This window comes from Macrosteles quadrilineatus, unplaced genomic scaffold (genome assembly GCF_028750875.1).
Source record: "Macrosteles quadrilineatus isolate MER2022 unplaced genomic scaffold, UCM_ALF_1.0 Scaffold_8__2_contigs__length_117827958, whole genome shotgun sequence".
Lineage (NCBI taxonomy): Eukaryota > Metazoa > Arthropoda > Insecta > Hemiptera > Cicadellidae > Macrosteles > Macrosteles quadrilineatus.
The window spans coordinates 79660781-79677435 of NW_026542601.1; the positions used below are offsets into that span (position 1 = coordinate 79660781).

At 32.6% G+C, this 16655-nt stretch overlaps 2 protein-coding genes across 6 annotated transcripts in view; one reads left to right on the plus strand and one right to left on the minus strand.

Moving 5' to 3' along the window:
• Nucleotides 1–18: 18 nt before the first annotated feature.
• Nucleotides 19–10005, minus strand: LOC128999294 (uncharacterized). The gene is made up of 4 exons (XM_054425709.1): nt 9806–10005; nt 7681–7867; nt 4324–4484; nt 19–351 (listed from the first exon to the last, which is right to left on the minus strand). Exons 1-4 carry the CDS (start codon nt 9868–9870, stop codon nt 180–182), a joined length of 585 nt encoding a protein of 194 aa, XP_054281684.1. The 5' UTR covers nt 9871–10005; the 3' UTR covers nt 19–179.
• LOC128999293 (H(+)/Cl(-) exchange transporter 7-like) overlaps nt 6175–16655 on the plus strand; it is a 57794-nt gene continuing 47313 nt past the window's right edge. For 4 of the 5 annotated variants that reach the window (XR_008491271.1, XM_054425705.1, XM_054425706.1 and 1 more), the window contains exons 1-2: nt 6175–6274; nt 6998–7075. Coding sequence is in view for 4 of the 5 variants with exons in the window: in XM_054425705.1 (XP_054281680.1) it covers nt 7031–7075 (45 nt within the window). In the remaining variant the exon portion in view is untranslated. Of the gene's footprint in view, nt 6275–6997; nt 7076–15525; nt 15636–16655 lie in introns of those variants that run through there. The other variant, XM_054425707.1, reaches the window with a different exon arrangement.

Genomic DNA, 16655 nt, shown 5'->3' on the forward strand with positions numbered 1-16655 from the left:
AGAACAAAAGATCATATAAACATTTTATTGGAAAATAATACAATAGTATCAAAGTATGTAAAAAAGTTATAAAATACATTATATAACTTAGAGAGCAATTACAGTAAGGTTACATGGTTGTATGATGTAAACAACAACTAATAGTGTCATAGGAACAAACTTAACAAGGATTGTCGTGTCTAAATATTTATAGGATCGTCACGGCCGCGAATTCGCCGCGCAAGTTGCATGTCCTTGGCCATTAGTGTGACGCGTCGCGCGTGGATCGCGCACAACATCGAATCTTCGAAGAACTGAGTCATGTACAGCTCGGCAAACTCCTGCAGAGCTTCTAGTGCCAACGTCTGAATCCTGAAATATAATTCAACCATGGTCAATAAAATGTAGGACTTTAGGCTGATTGTTATTCATTTTGAAAATACATTTCTTCAAAGAATAGTTGAATGTAATATAAAACAAACCATAATGACATACGTTAAATAAAATACAGCCTGAAAATACAACAAACAAATTGTTGCCTAAAATAAGTCATATCTCTTCTACTTCTAGACTGATAAATGGTAATAAGTGCCTTATGTTGACACAAGTTAATTTTTATGGTCACCACTCACATCCATGTTGTATCCGAAAATGGTATTTTTATCAAAGTGATTTCTCTCCTTTACCGCCTAAATACACCCTTTCTTGACTAAAGATTTTTAAAAGAAAAGATCAATGAATTTAGTGTGAAGTGATATATTGTTGGCTATGTTGGCAAAAGTTCATAATTTTTATACGATTCACCATGATGTATATGAATGACAATGATTTTTTTGTATAAAAAAAGTAGAACTGTGACTTAACATTTCAGTGGTTTTTGCAGCGAACACATAACAAAATAGAACCGCTACTCGGAGCGCAGGAGCGTGGCAGTCTAACTAGCCGGTGAAACGGACAAAGATGGCGGCGCTAGCCTACCTGTCAGGGAAATAAATATGTGCGCTCGAGTTTGAGCCTAAATATCCCAGAGATGAATAATCCAATTTTGTTGAAACAAAAATTAAATATAAGCTGGTTTAAATACATTTTACGTGGTAGCAATAAAAAATTCCGTTTACCAGAAAAATTATTGTTGAAAGATCCTAAAAAGTACCGGGTTTTAAGAAACTCTGCACTAAAACTGAAGTTTAAAATTTAATTGTAAACAAACCACTGAGCCAATCAGCCTGCCAGTTGCGGGAGAAATTTTTCTTACAAATATATATCTGTTTAAAAAACACCTTTGTTCGCATTATTAATCTGTCATATTGGTGTTATTTCTTATGTCACGACAAACACGATGGTATTTTGAACGAAATTTTTAGCGTCTTATTAACGATGTTAGCATACGTTTTAAAAATAAACATCAGCATAAAAACTATCGTGAGTAAAAATTTTAAAATGCATTGAACTGTTAACAATAAATCTACCAATAAGCCATACAAATTTCAGAAAGATTGGCTTAGTGGTTTGTTTACAATTAAGTTTTAAACTTCAGTGTTAGTGCAGAGTTTCTTAAAAACCGGTACTTTTTAGAATCTTTCAACTAGTGATGTAAAATACCCGGGTATTTAAAACTCAGGGTAAATACCCTGGGTATTTACCCGGGTAAATACCCAAAATCCATAAATACCCGGGTATTTTGGGTATTTATGAAATCGATTGAAATTAATTTATTCACCCCTAAATATGTTATTGTTATCATTACATGAAAAATTAGGATAGTCTATAACACCTTTTACAGTAACTTGAAGCTTTGCTAGTACCTTTTATTTAATGATTTAGCACTTTTTTTTTAATAAAACAAAGTTTTAAAATAAGAATGGGGTTTCGTTTTTTATCAAGACAACACCTCGTCAGAGAAATAGTGAACCTAAACCTACTTCTACTGTTATTAAATTATGATAGTTAAAAAATTTTATCGCATAAATAACTTGGAAGGCTAGACAGACCTAAGGCAGAATGGCAGAATACTAAAAGTAATTAAACTTTTCTGTGTTACCGCTTAGTTGGAAAAAGTAATATATTTTGATAAACCTACTAAAAAAATGTATCTCCTGTTTTTTGGTCTAACTTAATATAGTTTTGAAAGATTTATTGTGCTATAGATTTAAATGTTTTGTATCACAAGTTTATGAAATTAGTTTCTTTTTTATTTTGATACCATTGATACCAACAAAAAATCTAGAACAAAAATATTATTAACCTGCCATCCTACAGATTGAATTTTAATTATTTTCTTAAGTTGTTTACACGCCTAGGCCACTACTAGGTTAAATTTTCATGTACAGTATTTATAAATAATAATTATTACTTTGCAAATTATTTTTCTTCACTTTAAATAAAATAAATTCATCTATCCATCATAGAAATTAAAAAATCATAAGTAGTCAGGACCAGTGCAACCATGCGACCAGGGTATTTATGCCGATTATGCTTTATGCCCAGACCTGGGTATTTATGGCGATTGTACCCAGAAGTAAAATGCTAGTAGTGACCCTATGAAATTTTGTTTAACACATTTTATCATCATTTTACTATCCTTACAGGGTAATAATTGCAAAAAAACATCTCAATCTTCTATAACTTTAATACAAATTATAAAAACCCAGTTTTTGGGTATTTACCCGGGCCTGGGGTAAATTCCCGGGTAAATACCCAATTTATATTTACCTACCCACTGGGTATTTACCCGGCCCACATCACTACTTTCAACTATATATTTTTTTCTGGTAAACGGAAATTTTTTAAATTGTTACCACGTAAAATGTATTTAAACCAGTTTCTATTTAATTTTTGTCTCAACAAAATCGGATAATTAATCTCAAGAGATATTTAGGCTCAAACTCAAGCACATATTTATTTCCCCGACAGTAGTCCCGGCGTGTGCAGCAGCGCGCTAGTCGTCTGCAATGCATGATGAGAATAGTGTATATATAAAAGTTAATGATATTAGTGTAGAGAACAATGTAATTGAGGACTTGACGAACAAAGTACTTGGACAATGTGTAGGAGTAAATTTGTTTCCAAATAGTACATATTTCTCAGGATATGAAACAATATTTACAAAAATCATTTTTGTTTAGTACCTAATTAAAATTATTGCTCAAAAATATTTCAATGTTAGAGTTCGCTATTACTGTAAAATAAGTAGGTAACGACAGTCTTCACAAAAATAAAATCAGGCAACATCTCAATAAAACTGTAATTTTTCTGGGACAATAAATTGAGTGTAATTTTACAAATATATTTGGGAAGTTTAATTTAACTTACAGAATTATCTTTAGTTTATGTTGAAAGCTAATTAGTCCTTAAAAAGTTGTGCTAAACGGTTGAAAATTCTACATAGACAATATTTTTTAAAATTTCTTTAATATATACAATATTACAGTACAACAGTATAAAACATTAAAACATTGCACGCTAAATGTACAGACGACGGCTCGGCGGCGCAGCGGGCGTGGCGCGAAGCAGCGGCAATGGATCCCTTTTGTACCTGATTTTTTAGAAAACCGAACATGATAAAAATTTTTGGTGAATCGGATAGTTAAATTTGGTTATTTATCCACAACTTTCCCGCTGACGAAATTTCTCTGACCAAAAAATAAAAAATTTCCTCGCAATACAACTTTTTCATGTCTGAATCTGAAAAATTAAACTACATAAGTATTAAACATATTTATAACTCAATTATTATCATAACTAATAATTTTATATTAACACCATCGTTTTCCTCAGTATCATATCTACAAGTGTGCAAAATTTCAGAATTGTTTGTCAACTATTAATGTTGTTTATGATCGTGTATTTGTCGCGGGGTTTTTAATGCGAACTGAGCTCGCGGGTCTTGGATTCAGGCTGTATGACGGACCAAGATGGCGGATTTGGCCACACTTTCAGTGCATTTGGTTAAACGCCGTGTCCTCTCTATTATTATTATTATTATGTGCTCGCTGGGTTTTTGTACTTAAGAGTGGGATTAAAGATCAAATTAACAACCTTCCGAGTGATAGTGTTGTGAGGATAGATTTGCAACTACTGAGCTAAACAGTTACAAAGATAACTCGTCCTAGCAAAGGACTTGCTCTATAAAGAATTGCCAGTGTTATGCTGTGCTCTTTTGTGTATTTACAAGCCTCTGGATTTAATTTTCTCAAGTAAGCTATCTGAATAGAATCATTCCCAAAAAAAATTAAATTATTACTTTTATTATAAACCCAGCACTGTTGAAGTTTTTTCATATAAAGCCCCTGGCTTTGTTTAACTAAACCTCTACGGCCAAACCATTTTAACGGTTAAACTTACCTCAACGGTTCACTACCATAAGGGTTCATCTCCATGATGATTTCCTTTACTAGCCGCATGAATGGCAGTTTAGGGATTAACAGCTTCGTTGACTTTTGAAGCGCTCTGATTTCCATTAATGCTCGAGTGCCAGGTCTGAATTTTCTCTTTTCTGCGACCATCTGAAATGAATAAAACAGAATTTCGTAATAATGGTGTAGTTATTTTATGAAATGAAAAATTTTAAGTTTTTTTTAGTTTATTACAACAAGGTAACTAGGTGCACAATTCTAAGGCTCATTTAGTGACAAATATAACAAAATCAGGTAAACTTAATTTTAAAAAAAATTGAGTTTTTTAGACATTTGGGTCAATATTTTTGTTTCTCAACCACTAACAACTTTTCAACAAAATACGTTTTATTCGTAATAAAAAAATAAATCCTCTTGAGTTTCAAAGAAAAAAAAAACACTCATCATGAAAGGAAGGGATTTTTCAATTTCCACATAATAAATCAATAAGGGCCATACAATATAATAATACTAAATTAATCCAATAGACAAAACAGGTAGGCTACTAATTAGATTCAACAATTCATGAAATATTTGTAGAGAAAATCCTAAAAAAATACAGGGTTATTCTAAATGATGGACCCATTTTTAATGCTTTATAATTTTTATACTATTAAACTTACCGCTATAAAATACACATCAAACCAAAAAGCAACTCAAAGAGTTTATGCCGTCCAAAGACACATCATTTAACAATAACGATCCAACAGAACTGTAGATTTAATTGTACAAAGTTAAAAAGTAATCTCCAACTTTTTTTACCACTAGAAATTTGGAGGTTACTTGACGTTTTTGCAAATAACATTTAAATGGTGAGGAAATCGACCAAAGTGGAAGGTATTATTCCGAAAAAGAATAAAATTTCCTACAATCTACTATTATGCATTTTTTGAAAATACTCAAGAAAGGTACCAAAAATTGCCTCAAAATGAAAAAAAAAATTGAAAATCCCCGTCTTCAATTGTAGACAATAAACATAGCAAACATTAAATTTCACACTTTTTTATTTTAAGCCAAATTTAGGCTACATTTATTGAGTATTTTCAAGATATGCGTAATAGTAGATTGTAGGAAATTTTATTCTCTTACGGAATATTACTTTGGTCGATTTCCTCACCATTTAAAAGTTATTTGCAAAAACGTCAAGTAACCTCCAAATTTCTAGTGGTAAAAAAAGTTGGAGATTACTTTTTAACTTTGTACAATTAAATCTACAGTTCTGTTGGATCGATATTGTTAAATGATGTGTCTTTGGAAGGCATAAACTCTTTGAGTTGCTTTTTGGTTTGATGTGTATTTTATAGCGGTAAGATTAATAGTATAAAAATTATAAAGCATTAAAAATGGGTCCATCATTTAGAATAACCCTATATAAAGGTGTGACAGGAATAAAAAGTTTTAAGCCTAAACCTCTGCCTGTGAAACTTGCTAAATATATAAATGAATTTTTTTAAATAAATAAGTTAACTTTAAAACGAGAACATTTTAACTAAACAAAATTACATTTGTGTTTAGTAGGAATAGCAGTAAAAAAATTCTATATAGGCCTACATAGCTAAATTTTGAGTGTAAAAACAAAATGTGATTGCGATTAACCTTCACGACTGAATTCTCAACTTTCGATTCGGGAAGATGAAAAGCAATGTCGGCAAGGTCTCGAGGCCAATGTTGAACAGCTATTTCCATCCATCAGCTGATATTCGATTCATACCTTCTGGCACAATAGGTCTGCAATCATGGTAGCTTGCCAAAACTCCTACAGTATTTGACTGTCTGTCTGGTCGCGTGTTTTGATTGGCCACCGAGTGATTTTCCTAGTTTTGAAATTTAGAAACATAACTTGTAGTCGTTACTGTAGCCCGTCTGTCAGCATTGAAATTTAAGTGTTATAGGCGAATTGAGTGAGTTTCCATTTTAATAACAAGTAAATTAAGTGCAAATAAACATAGTGAAGATAATTTTTTTTTTATTTTCACTTGTGTGTTTTTAAGCAAATTTTTATCAAATTTAATATTTATAAATATTTATTAAATTGTGTACTATTATCGTATATTATTATTGTATATTATTTAATTATTGTATAGGCCTAATGTAATGTTTATAAATATTAAATTTGGTTAACATTTGCTGAAAAACTTTTGGTTGTAGGATTCCCCTGGAAAGCTTTATTTACCAAACTTAAAAATCAAAAAGTTATTAAAAAATTGAAATAATCCCAAGTTGTTATTTTTCCAAAATAATTAACTTGAGGCTATGTTGAAAAACAAATATTATAAAATAATTAATAAAACGATCTAAATGTATGTGAAAATAGCAAACTTAACATCATTACTACTAAATTACTAAGAACTACATTACCGTTACCGGTTCTAAGTATTTTTCCTTCATTCAAATATGCTTGGTGTAATCATCTTTTATTTTAAGAAGATTACATTTTCTTAAATGGAAGAGCAGGATATGGGGTAGGCTGCAGGAAATATGTAAAATTCATAAATTAGTTTATAATATGTCTAGATAAAATAAATTCTTAGTAAAGCTTTGAAAGAACTAGTTTGCTGATTCGCTTTAAAATTTAATTGAAAATCCTATTACGCTTCGAAACTTATTCATAGTGTGGTTTCTAGTGAAGTGATAAATCCAAGAACAAAAATGGAAACATGACAACATGCAACGGGAGTTACGAAATAATAAATTTAAACCAGGTAAGGATCACTAATATACTAGATACTGCTGTACCGGTATTGTAATAGGAATTAGTCATGGTCCCACAACACCACGTAGGTAGGTTACTTACACCATAAATACAAGGGATAGTTCTTACAATAGTAAAATACCCTCGCCACAGCAAACTTGCAGACTAAGCGAATTTACATTTGCCTGAATTGATATACAATTAAATATGTTTGAAAAAACATTAATTCGGTTAAACAAGTACCTGGGTTTGCTGATACAGGGAGGCTAATAAAGTGTGTTTTTTAGTGAAATATTAAGAGCTTTAGCTTAGTATAAAATAAATAAATTTGCCATTCTTCTCCATAAGAATAATATGGAAATTTTAAATTTACAACTTATTGAATTTTCTCCGTAACCAATAACCGCACAAAAACAAAGAGTTGCCTCATTGGAATTTCACTAAAATATTTCCATAAACAACACAAATTAATTCCCTGTTTGGATAACATTAGATTTAACGAGTACTTAGGTTCACTGTTATGGAGCAGGGGGAAAATTCAGTCAAAAAAAAAAAAAAAAAAAAAAATTGGTGTAACACTGGCATTAATTAGGTCTAAGTAGCCTATTTACTTACAGATTTGGATTTATTGACCGAGCCATTTTTTGAGACCTTTGTGGATTTTTTGCCAATACTTTTTCTGGATTTTGGAGGCAATTTCTTTTTTACACTTCCTCCTAGAGAGTCGACTGAAACACCAGTCGTATCCAGAGATGTCAATGTAGAATTTGTTTTTGGGCTCTTTTCCATGAACAGTTTCTTTCTGAAATGTACATAAAATGTCATTCGCTGTTCCTAAGTTCCATATTTATTATTTACTAAGCAGATGCTTAGTATCTTTTATTTTGTAACATGAAAAGACAATAAAATGCAATCATTAGGCCTACAATAACCAAGCTAACACACAATTAATAGTTAGTGGGATGCACAATTTTCAATGTTCATTGGATGTGAAAAATAACTTAGGCTAACAAAATAGGAAAAAAAAAACATGATACAATATAATAACAAATAAGCAACAGCAATCAGAAAAAAGTTAAAAATCAGTTCATCCAGTTGGTTACAAAATTTTCAAAAAGGAGCTATCACCCGCCAGCACTTCTTTCACCATATGTGCTTGGCTCATTAAAGATTTGTAATTAAACTGAGTCAGGCTACAATTGAGCGCCAAATTATTGCCACAAGAATGTTTCCCCTCAAAATGTAGGTTCCTCACTGAAACCTACAATTTATTAAGCGAAGATATGTGACCACATTGGTCGGTTAATACAATTTAGATTACATTTTAGAACTTAATCAGCTAACTAAAACAGCTGACAATCAGTTTGGATTCAGTTCAGTAATGAATATCCAATTGTTATTTCACTTGAAACTAGTCTAGGTACTATTTGCCTACAGGGCAGATAAAGATTAATGAGTATTTTATGGCCAAATTATTGGTCTGATGCATTTATTTATTACTTAAACGATTTTATGTTGAAATGTTACCAAAAACCTGTGTAGCCCCAAAAACACATTAGTTTGTGTTAATTTTTAATGTTTAATGATAGTAAAATGACAGCTCTAATGCCAATAAAATTAAAAATTCTCAACCTCTTTCCATGAGAGTTTTTATTGATTCAATCTGGGAACCGTCCGCCAATTTTTTTTATCATGTTTTGATTTATTTTATGTACAAAAAAGCAAAATACTGCATAAAATAAGTTAAGTTTTTGGTGGACATAGAAACATGTCTAGCCTATGTGAAAGTTCTCAAAATGTCTAATTTAAAACAACTTAGGCTACAAAGAAATATATCTTGTCAAATAAGTTATAGCCTAACCCAGTTTGTCCATTAAGTCTTATTATAGGCACACCAACCTCAGCCAAAGACAGATTCCTCAAATAAGTTGCACATATTACTTACTTCTGTGCAAAAAAGTTTGCAGCCTTCAGTTTTCTTTTCCTCTAAAGAGTAACATGGAGATCTTATAGGCTAAGATACCTAGGCCTACCGTGATAATTTTCTTTGTAACCTTTAATTTTACAGCAACGCTTCAATATAGGCCTCTTCAATAATTCGTCACTTCAATAATTGTTTTTAAGCTCTTTGAACTTAAAAACCTGCGATGGCTGTTAACATTTCCATGTTTTAAGGGTAAAAATTTGAACCCAATTTTTGAAAATTGCAAAATACTCAGTTCCCATGACCCAATCTAAGTTAACTTACTTAGCTGGCTCGCCAACTCACTCAAGTTTATCCCACCCTACACCTTCAAGCCAAATTTCATCAAAATCTGACCAAAATTTACTCCAGCTAAGAAACATATCCCGTTTACGGACAAAAGCCTTACAGGTTGCAAAAATGTGATAGCCTAATCCTATCTTAGTGGTAGATAGGCCAACCGGAAGAGAGGCATAACTTAGGCTATAACTTAACTTTGGCATAGGCGTAAAAAGTTCAATTCAAGACCTTTCAAAATTGCCTGTAAGCCATCCACTTGTCTTTGTTTAGGCCTATCAATTTAGCCAAGGTAGGCCTAGTTAGCTGATGTGGGAATTGAACACATTTTCATAACCAAACTAAATGGAAAAGTCTGACATTCAAAGTCAAGATACTAAATAAATATGGCAGCCTTTCATAATGCAATATTATGATTATTGTTGGTTTCCAACTAGGCCTAGGATATAGGTAGGTTTTATTATTATCCTAAATACTTACTTGGCTGCCACTTGTACCAACTTTTTATTCTCTAATATGAGAGAATCTGTCTTCCTTCTTACCATTTTAGATAAATACAAACGACTAAGTTTAAGGTTTACGGGAAAATATCAAGTCAATTATTAAACAAAGAACGAGGAATAGACTTTTAGGTTTTTAACGAAACGACGTTACAACTTAAAATTTGAACTGACTAACCATTTAATTGACGAATGAAGAAGTTTGTCTTGAATCTTAAAGTTTTCTTCTTTCCCATACAAAATGAATATGAATTCATTTGCCGCCAAAATCAAAAAACACCTTGCTTGACTAAAGATTTCCAAAGAGATTATGAAGTATGGCATACCACCAGGAAAAGATCAATGAATTTTGTGTGAAGTGAAAATATAAAGGGTGTCCCAATAAGAACGCCGGATTTGAAATGTTAACAAACCATATATTTTCTCGCTAAATTTACAATATGAAACACGAATCTTAAAGCATAATATCTCCGATTAGTAATTGAGTATTATGTCTTGTAAGTGCCAAACTGCTGAATACTGACAAGCTCGACATCTCTTGACAAAGTTTTCCATCACTTTTTCACACACTTCCTGTTGAATTCCATTAATGGCACGAATCATTTCCTCCTTCAAGTCTTGGATTGTTTGAGGGTTATTGGCGAAAACAAGCGACTTTAAATATCCCCAGTATAGAACTGAGCCAATTTATTCGAACTTATAAACCAATCTTCGGACAGATGGATCATTTGGTGCATTGTCCCGGCCGTAAATAGTGCGCAGCTTCCGTACTTGTAGTGCACTTTAACTGTGACCACGCGTTGTTACGTCGTGTAGCGATTCATGACTAAAAATGGGACCTAATACGGGTAACATCGCTGATAATTTGGGAATTCCTATTGAAATACAGATAAGGATAAGACGCTCCTCAAATCCGGCGTTCTTACTGGGACACCCTTTATTTTTGTATATATTAATTATTCTCAGAGTGGAGGTGTTTAGGGAAAATTTAATTTATACAAGTGTAAAAAACAATTTAAACTGTAGATCAAGCGAATTTATTTCACATTTATATCATTACAAAACATAAAATAGAATTGACCAGTAAAACCATTGACTATATATACCTACATGTATATAAGTATAAGGTATAAGGTATTTATAGTCAATGGTAAAACCTACAGCTTATAATAAATAAGCTTAATTATTTAGCCTTAATTAATTGACATGACCAATGCAAATTTTGTATTGTTATTTTGGTTCAATAAATGAGTTATGAGTTATGAGTTAAGCATTCATATAATCTTTGGTATGACCACGACCGCCTCAAAGGTGGCCGTGAGTATGACTATGTCAAATAACTGTTTACAAAAGGCAGGCATTTTCATTTGTATATTATTCACTCACTAAAAAAAACATTAATATGTAAATTATATGCCTGTAAGATGATTATTACATTTACTCGGTTCGGTTCTTTTACAACACATCCCATTCACTTTTGTAAAGGAGGTTAAGTAATCGGGAATCTTTAGGTTTGTTGGAAACATAGTTTAGTTTGTGATTGGGTTATCTGGTACTGTCATATAAAGGGGTGTGTTTCATCTATATTAGTGGATGTTGCATCGCGCCTACAAGCCAGTTTTTTTTGCTCACCGGTTAGGTGGTTTAGTACTGTAGCTTGTAAACTCGCCCTGTGTAATCGAACCTTTTAATGGTATTATAATGACGAGAATTAGTGTGAGTCAATTATTATAATAGTCTTAACTCCAGTTCGGTGTTTAAAGAGACAATTTTTCCACCGAATAAAGTAATACAACTAGAGTCGGGACCACATAAGTTTGCAGTTGAGGGAGGAGCCTATTTTCCATATGGGTTTGAATGAACCAATGAGAACCGTGCGGTGTTGCCAAATCTAATAATACCAGCTGATTTGAAAATATTGCTTTGTATATTTTATTAGGGCGATGTGGCAACGTTGCACTAGCCTTGTCTTGTGATTGGCTGGCACCAACTGCAAACTTATGTGGTCCCGACTCTAAATAGGTATTGACAAAGGAAAAAATAAACATCATTCCATGCCATGGTGCTTCTCCTTGTAAATCGAAGTACCCCCCCCCCGCTATTAGCCCACCTCCTTTTCGAGGGCTTTAGAGTAAGTTTGGGAAAGACAAACTATGATAACTAATATTAATTTGAAATAACAACTTCACCAATATTTCCAAATTTTTAATTTTTATAAGTATAATTTATAATTATAATTTATGATAGGCTAACTAAGTTTAGAGTAGGAAACGCTGTAAAATTTTCCCCAAAAGCCGGAACACTTACCATACGGTACATTAATCCATAGATAAAACATACTCCCTTAGTTAGTCTATGATTAATCATACTAAAATTATTAGCCAAACTTGTTACAATTTTATCAATTCGCACGATTGAGGAACTGTGGTATACACACACACAGACCACTGAGGTCTATGTAGACTCATTTCCATTATATATTACATTAGTTATTATTCAAGCCGGATGAAACATTCAACTAGTATTTAAGTTTTTACTATTATAACTTTATAAATTAATTTTACTAGAATTAACTTACGTAAACAAAGTACTCATAATGCTTCAGGGCTATATATATTTGTATTTTATTTTTTTGAAAAATTGTATATTTTTTATATATTGTGGAAATAAAACTGATTTGATTTTGACAATATTTTTATAGAGTCGTGCAACAATTTTAAACACGTGTTAGGGACTAATTCCCGACTAAAGCTAATTCGGGAGATAAACCTTACGGATTGTATACTGAGTATGAGTATTTCATAGCGCTCAATGCGGAAATTGTACACTAAAGACTCTGTTTCAACCCGCTAATTGCAATTCCAATTATTGTTATGGCTAATAATAATACCGTGACCGGCCGGTGGTTCAGAGGTTATTTTACATTCTTCAAAAATAGGATCTACAGTATTACAAAAAGATTATTCAGGGGTGCCCATCCCCCCCTAGACTCATGACGCACCCCCCCCCCCAATTGAGCAACAGCCCCCCCCCCCATAAATGATGTACACAACAAATGAGAAACATTATTCCCCCGCCCAGCACTATTTGTAAAATTATAAAAGAAGTTTTATATTTTTTTTAGATATTTAAAATTCAAACCCAGTTAATCTATATCAATAAAGTTATAGTTTTTTCTGTACATTGCTCAGAATTATACATATTTTGGGTTATTTATGTTTTATACATTGAAGAAGTTGAAACATGTCTTATCTCCATTTATGTCCGTCTCTCACGGCCCAGAAGGCATTTTATGCAGCCTACTCAATGCCTACTCTAAAGAAAACTAGAGTACCGATTATGATTCTAATGGTTTAATTGTATCCACAGGATTGGCGAGAGAGTCCTTATAGCCATTAAAATATGGCCTCACTATTTTGGAAATAAAATAACGGACGATCAAAAATACAATTTTGTGTGATTTTTCTAGTTTATTTTCTCCATGTTTACTACATACGTCATTAATTTATGAAATACTAATAATCTGTTAAGAGAACACGTCATATATGAAATTACGAACAGCTGTTTTGATAAAGATTCCTTTTCCCAGCTGTCACTGATATGTTTACATAAATGTTCTTTAAGAATACTGTGTAGGCCCTGACCATTTCCAAACACGTTTGTAAGCAAATCCAAAACCAAGTGAGATTAATAGCCGTGTCGCTTTGGCTTACATAACGGGTTTGATTTATAACGAGTACTAATATGTAACTGTAAATTAAATTAAATAACTAGCCATCATCCAGGTCGGGAACCGGAGATTCTGTGTGTATCAAGTTGTACTTGAATTTTGATTACAGGGAAAAGACCGTGAATCAGTGTTGTACAGGACTGGAAAACTTATCTTTCTATATAAATAAAATTAGAGTTTTATAAGTCACCACAATTTAAGGAATTTTGTATTGGCAGATTATCCATAACGAATTGTCAGCGTCTTTCTCGAAATAACGATCCCCTCTCCCTCCCTTTAGAAACATCACAGCTCCTTTGATGAAAATGAAATGGAAACAACGCTTGCGCCAACAATCGTCTGCTCCGTTATACACTTCTGTCTGCTGTGCGCTATGTTACAACAGATTTTAGTCAGATACAACAGCTGGGGAATGATGACGATATAATGCTTAGTACACTGTGATTGAGTGATAACCATGGTAACTTTAGTAAGGCTGTGATTGGCCAATGAGTAGGCCTAAATATGGCGACTTGTTGAATTTGTGTATGAATTGAAGAGAAACCTATTAATGAACAGAAGAACAAAGAAAGAGAATAACAAGATTGTTCTCGTTACATTCTTTTTTAAGAGTGTTTTAATTATCTCTAAATATAATTTTACACTTTTTTATTACTTATCTATCAATTCCTATGCTGTGATACAGCACCTATCGGTAGCCTATCTGTCTACCATGAGCAGTACCTTATAACACTTTCTAAAGGTTCCTTTAATATTTACGTTATTTATAGCAATGTAATGTTTGGCTAGTGATTAGTTGAGTTTGAGTTAGCTACAATTTTAAACGTAGCCGTTTGTACAACTGAATCAAGATAAATTATTTGAAATTTACAATAATAATGATTGTGCAATATTGAATTTCGTTTATAAAAATGTAAATCGTGACTTAATGGCTGTTTACAGAGTTTTAATGAGTTTGTCATCTGTTTTTATACTATATTGGATTAACCGTATTTTTCATTCCCCCCCCCCCTCTCCCTATTAACTCAGGTAATCGAGTATACACAATAGTGTAAAGTATTGTAGCCTATGGTACTTGCTACTTGATTGCATTTTAACGAGCTTTATGTCAACAAAGCGTTCTGCTGTGTAGCTGTCTGTACCACGCGTTATCTTTTATCTATCACAGAAGTTGAGCCATCCCGTGCGCTCCCTCTCTTAGATCTCACGTCTTGCTAATCTTAAATAATAACTTTCTACACGAATCCTAAACCATCCTAAAATCCTATTTTAACTAATTTAATTCAATAATATAACTATTGTCTTATCCACTTTCTATCTGGCGATTTCGTAATGAATTTTGGATTGTCGTCACGTTGAACACTGTTGCAATTAACTTTAGCCTCCCCCCCCCATTTGAATTTTTTGAGCCCCCCCCCAAGAATTTCAATGACGCAGTCTGCGTCACGGCCCCCCCTTGTGGGCACCCCTGGATTATTGATACATTTTATCTAACAAGAAAATCTCTTTTGTAGGTGAGTAGATCGGAACTGACTTTATATTACTGGAGGTCTGCCTCCACTAGAGAATATAGACATATAGAGAACAGAAAATCTAAGTAAATTAATCACTTTAGAGTTTAGAGTAGGGGTTATGAATGAATTTATTGGTAAGTGAATTTGAAGATACTGTAGTAGTATTTTAATATAATCAAACTACAACCCTTTCGGAATACTGTATATATTCATCGAAATTTAACCATTTTGTGGGAACGTTGCTAGTTCGACACAAATTTCATATAGTATATGATCTATTTCGCCAAGGGCTGATTTGGTTGAAAACTAATTACAACTCGCAAAAAATATCTGTGGAGACTGGAGAGTGGAGATACTGGAGAATCGATAGAATTTGTGAGTGACTGAGGCAGACGACAGAACCTCGGTTTTATGTGTCTTGATGACATTCCTATTTTATCCCCGAGTTTGTTGCAGAACAGAGCATAATGGGGATGAAACCTCCCCGGTGGTTAGTTAAAGGAGGAACGAAAATTAAGTGCAAGAAAAAAGGAGGACTGTCATATCCATCAAGTTAAATGAATTTGGTGAATATAAAAATTACTACTGTAGGCTAAAATTTACTTGTATAAAATTTGTTTCTATCTCTATCAATCGTTAAGAAATTAAAAACAATAATATTCTGATACCTTATCTTAGCCTAGTTGTTGGGCTTTTGAAAACATCCAAGCACAATCTTTTCTTGATTTTAAGCATGGGTGAATTTCATTTCAGAATCTGAACTCGGGGGTGATTATTTTTTCTTGCGGATATTTCTTTAATTGTTATGCCATAGACAAAATGATTTGTACATTTAAGTTTTAATTTACATTTCGTCATTATATTTTGGTATTTTTGCCTGGAAGTCAATCAATCAATCAATCAATCATTGAGATAGGTCAATGAATAATGAGGGTTGATAATTTAACTTGTTGTTTAACTTTCACCATAAATCATACTACCTAATGTTAATAAATTGGAAGTTAGCGTTAGCAATTTTTACACAAATGTTGTTTTTTGGAAGATGTTATTATTCCTAAGTAGGTTAGGTCCTAGGTATGTCTATTTACGTTGTGACGTGATTGTGGTTGGGCAGGAAGAAATAACTTAAGTCAAGACATTAAAGAATACGTCATATGAAATAACAAACAGTTGTTTGGATAGAGACTCTTTCTCCAAACTGTCACTGATGCATAAATATGTTTGAAATTATTGGGCTATGTTTACTTCAAAGGCTTTTTACAAATAAGGCCTATTACAACTACTTCCGATCATGTAAGTTAACTTATTGTACTTGTTGGCCTATGAAAATCCAAAACCAAGAGGGATTAATAACCTTGTGACCTAAACAACGGACTAAATATATTGCAAGTACAATACATAAAGTTAGTTTGTAATTGTAAACAAAATACAATGACTAACTTAAGTAGGCTACCATCCAGGCCGGGAACCCAGAGTTTCTGCGTGTATCAAACTGTAACTGTAGGGTACTTGAGTTTTTTATATATAAGTTAGGACTGGGGAAACTTACAGTTTAGGTAATTGTCGCCAGTTTAGCCCACAATCTA

Bases quoted from the DNA above. Each gene is read 5' to 3' on its own strand.
- LOC128999294 (XM_054425709.1), bottom strand. From the start codon at position 9,870: ATGGTAAGAAGGAAGACAGATTCTCTCATATTAGAGAATAAAAAGTTG. The intron at 7,868-9,805 runs GTAAGTATTTAG...TGTACATTTCAG, and splicing joins TTGGTACAAGTGGCAGCCAA to AAAGAAACTGTTCATGGAAA. The intron at 4,485-7,680 runs GTAAGTAAATAG...TATTCATTTCAG, and splicing joins CGGTCAATAAATCCAAATCT to ATGGTCGCAGAAAAGAGAAA.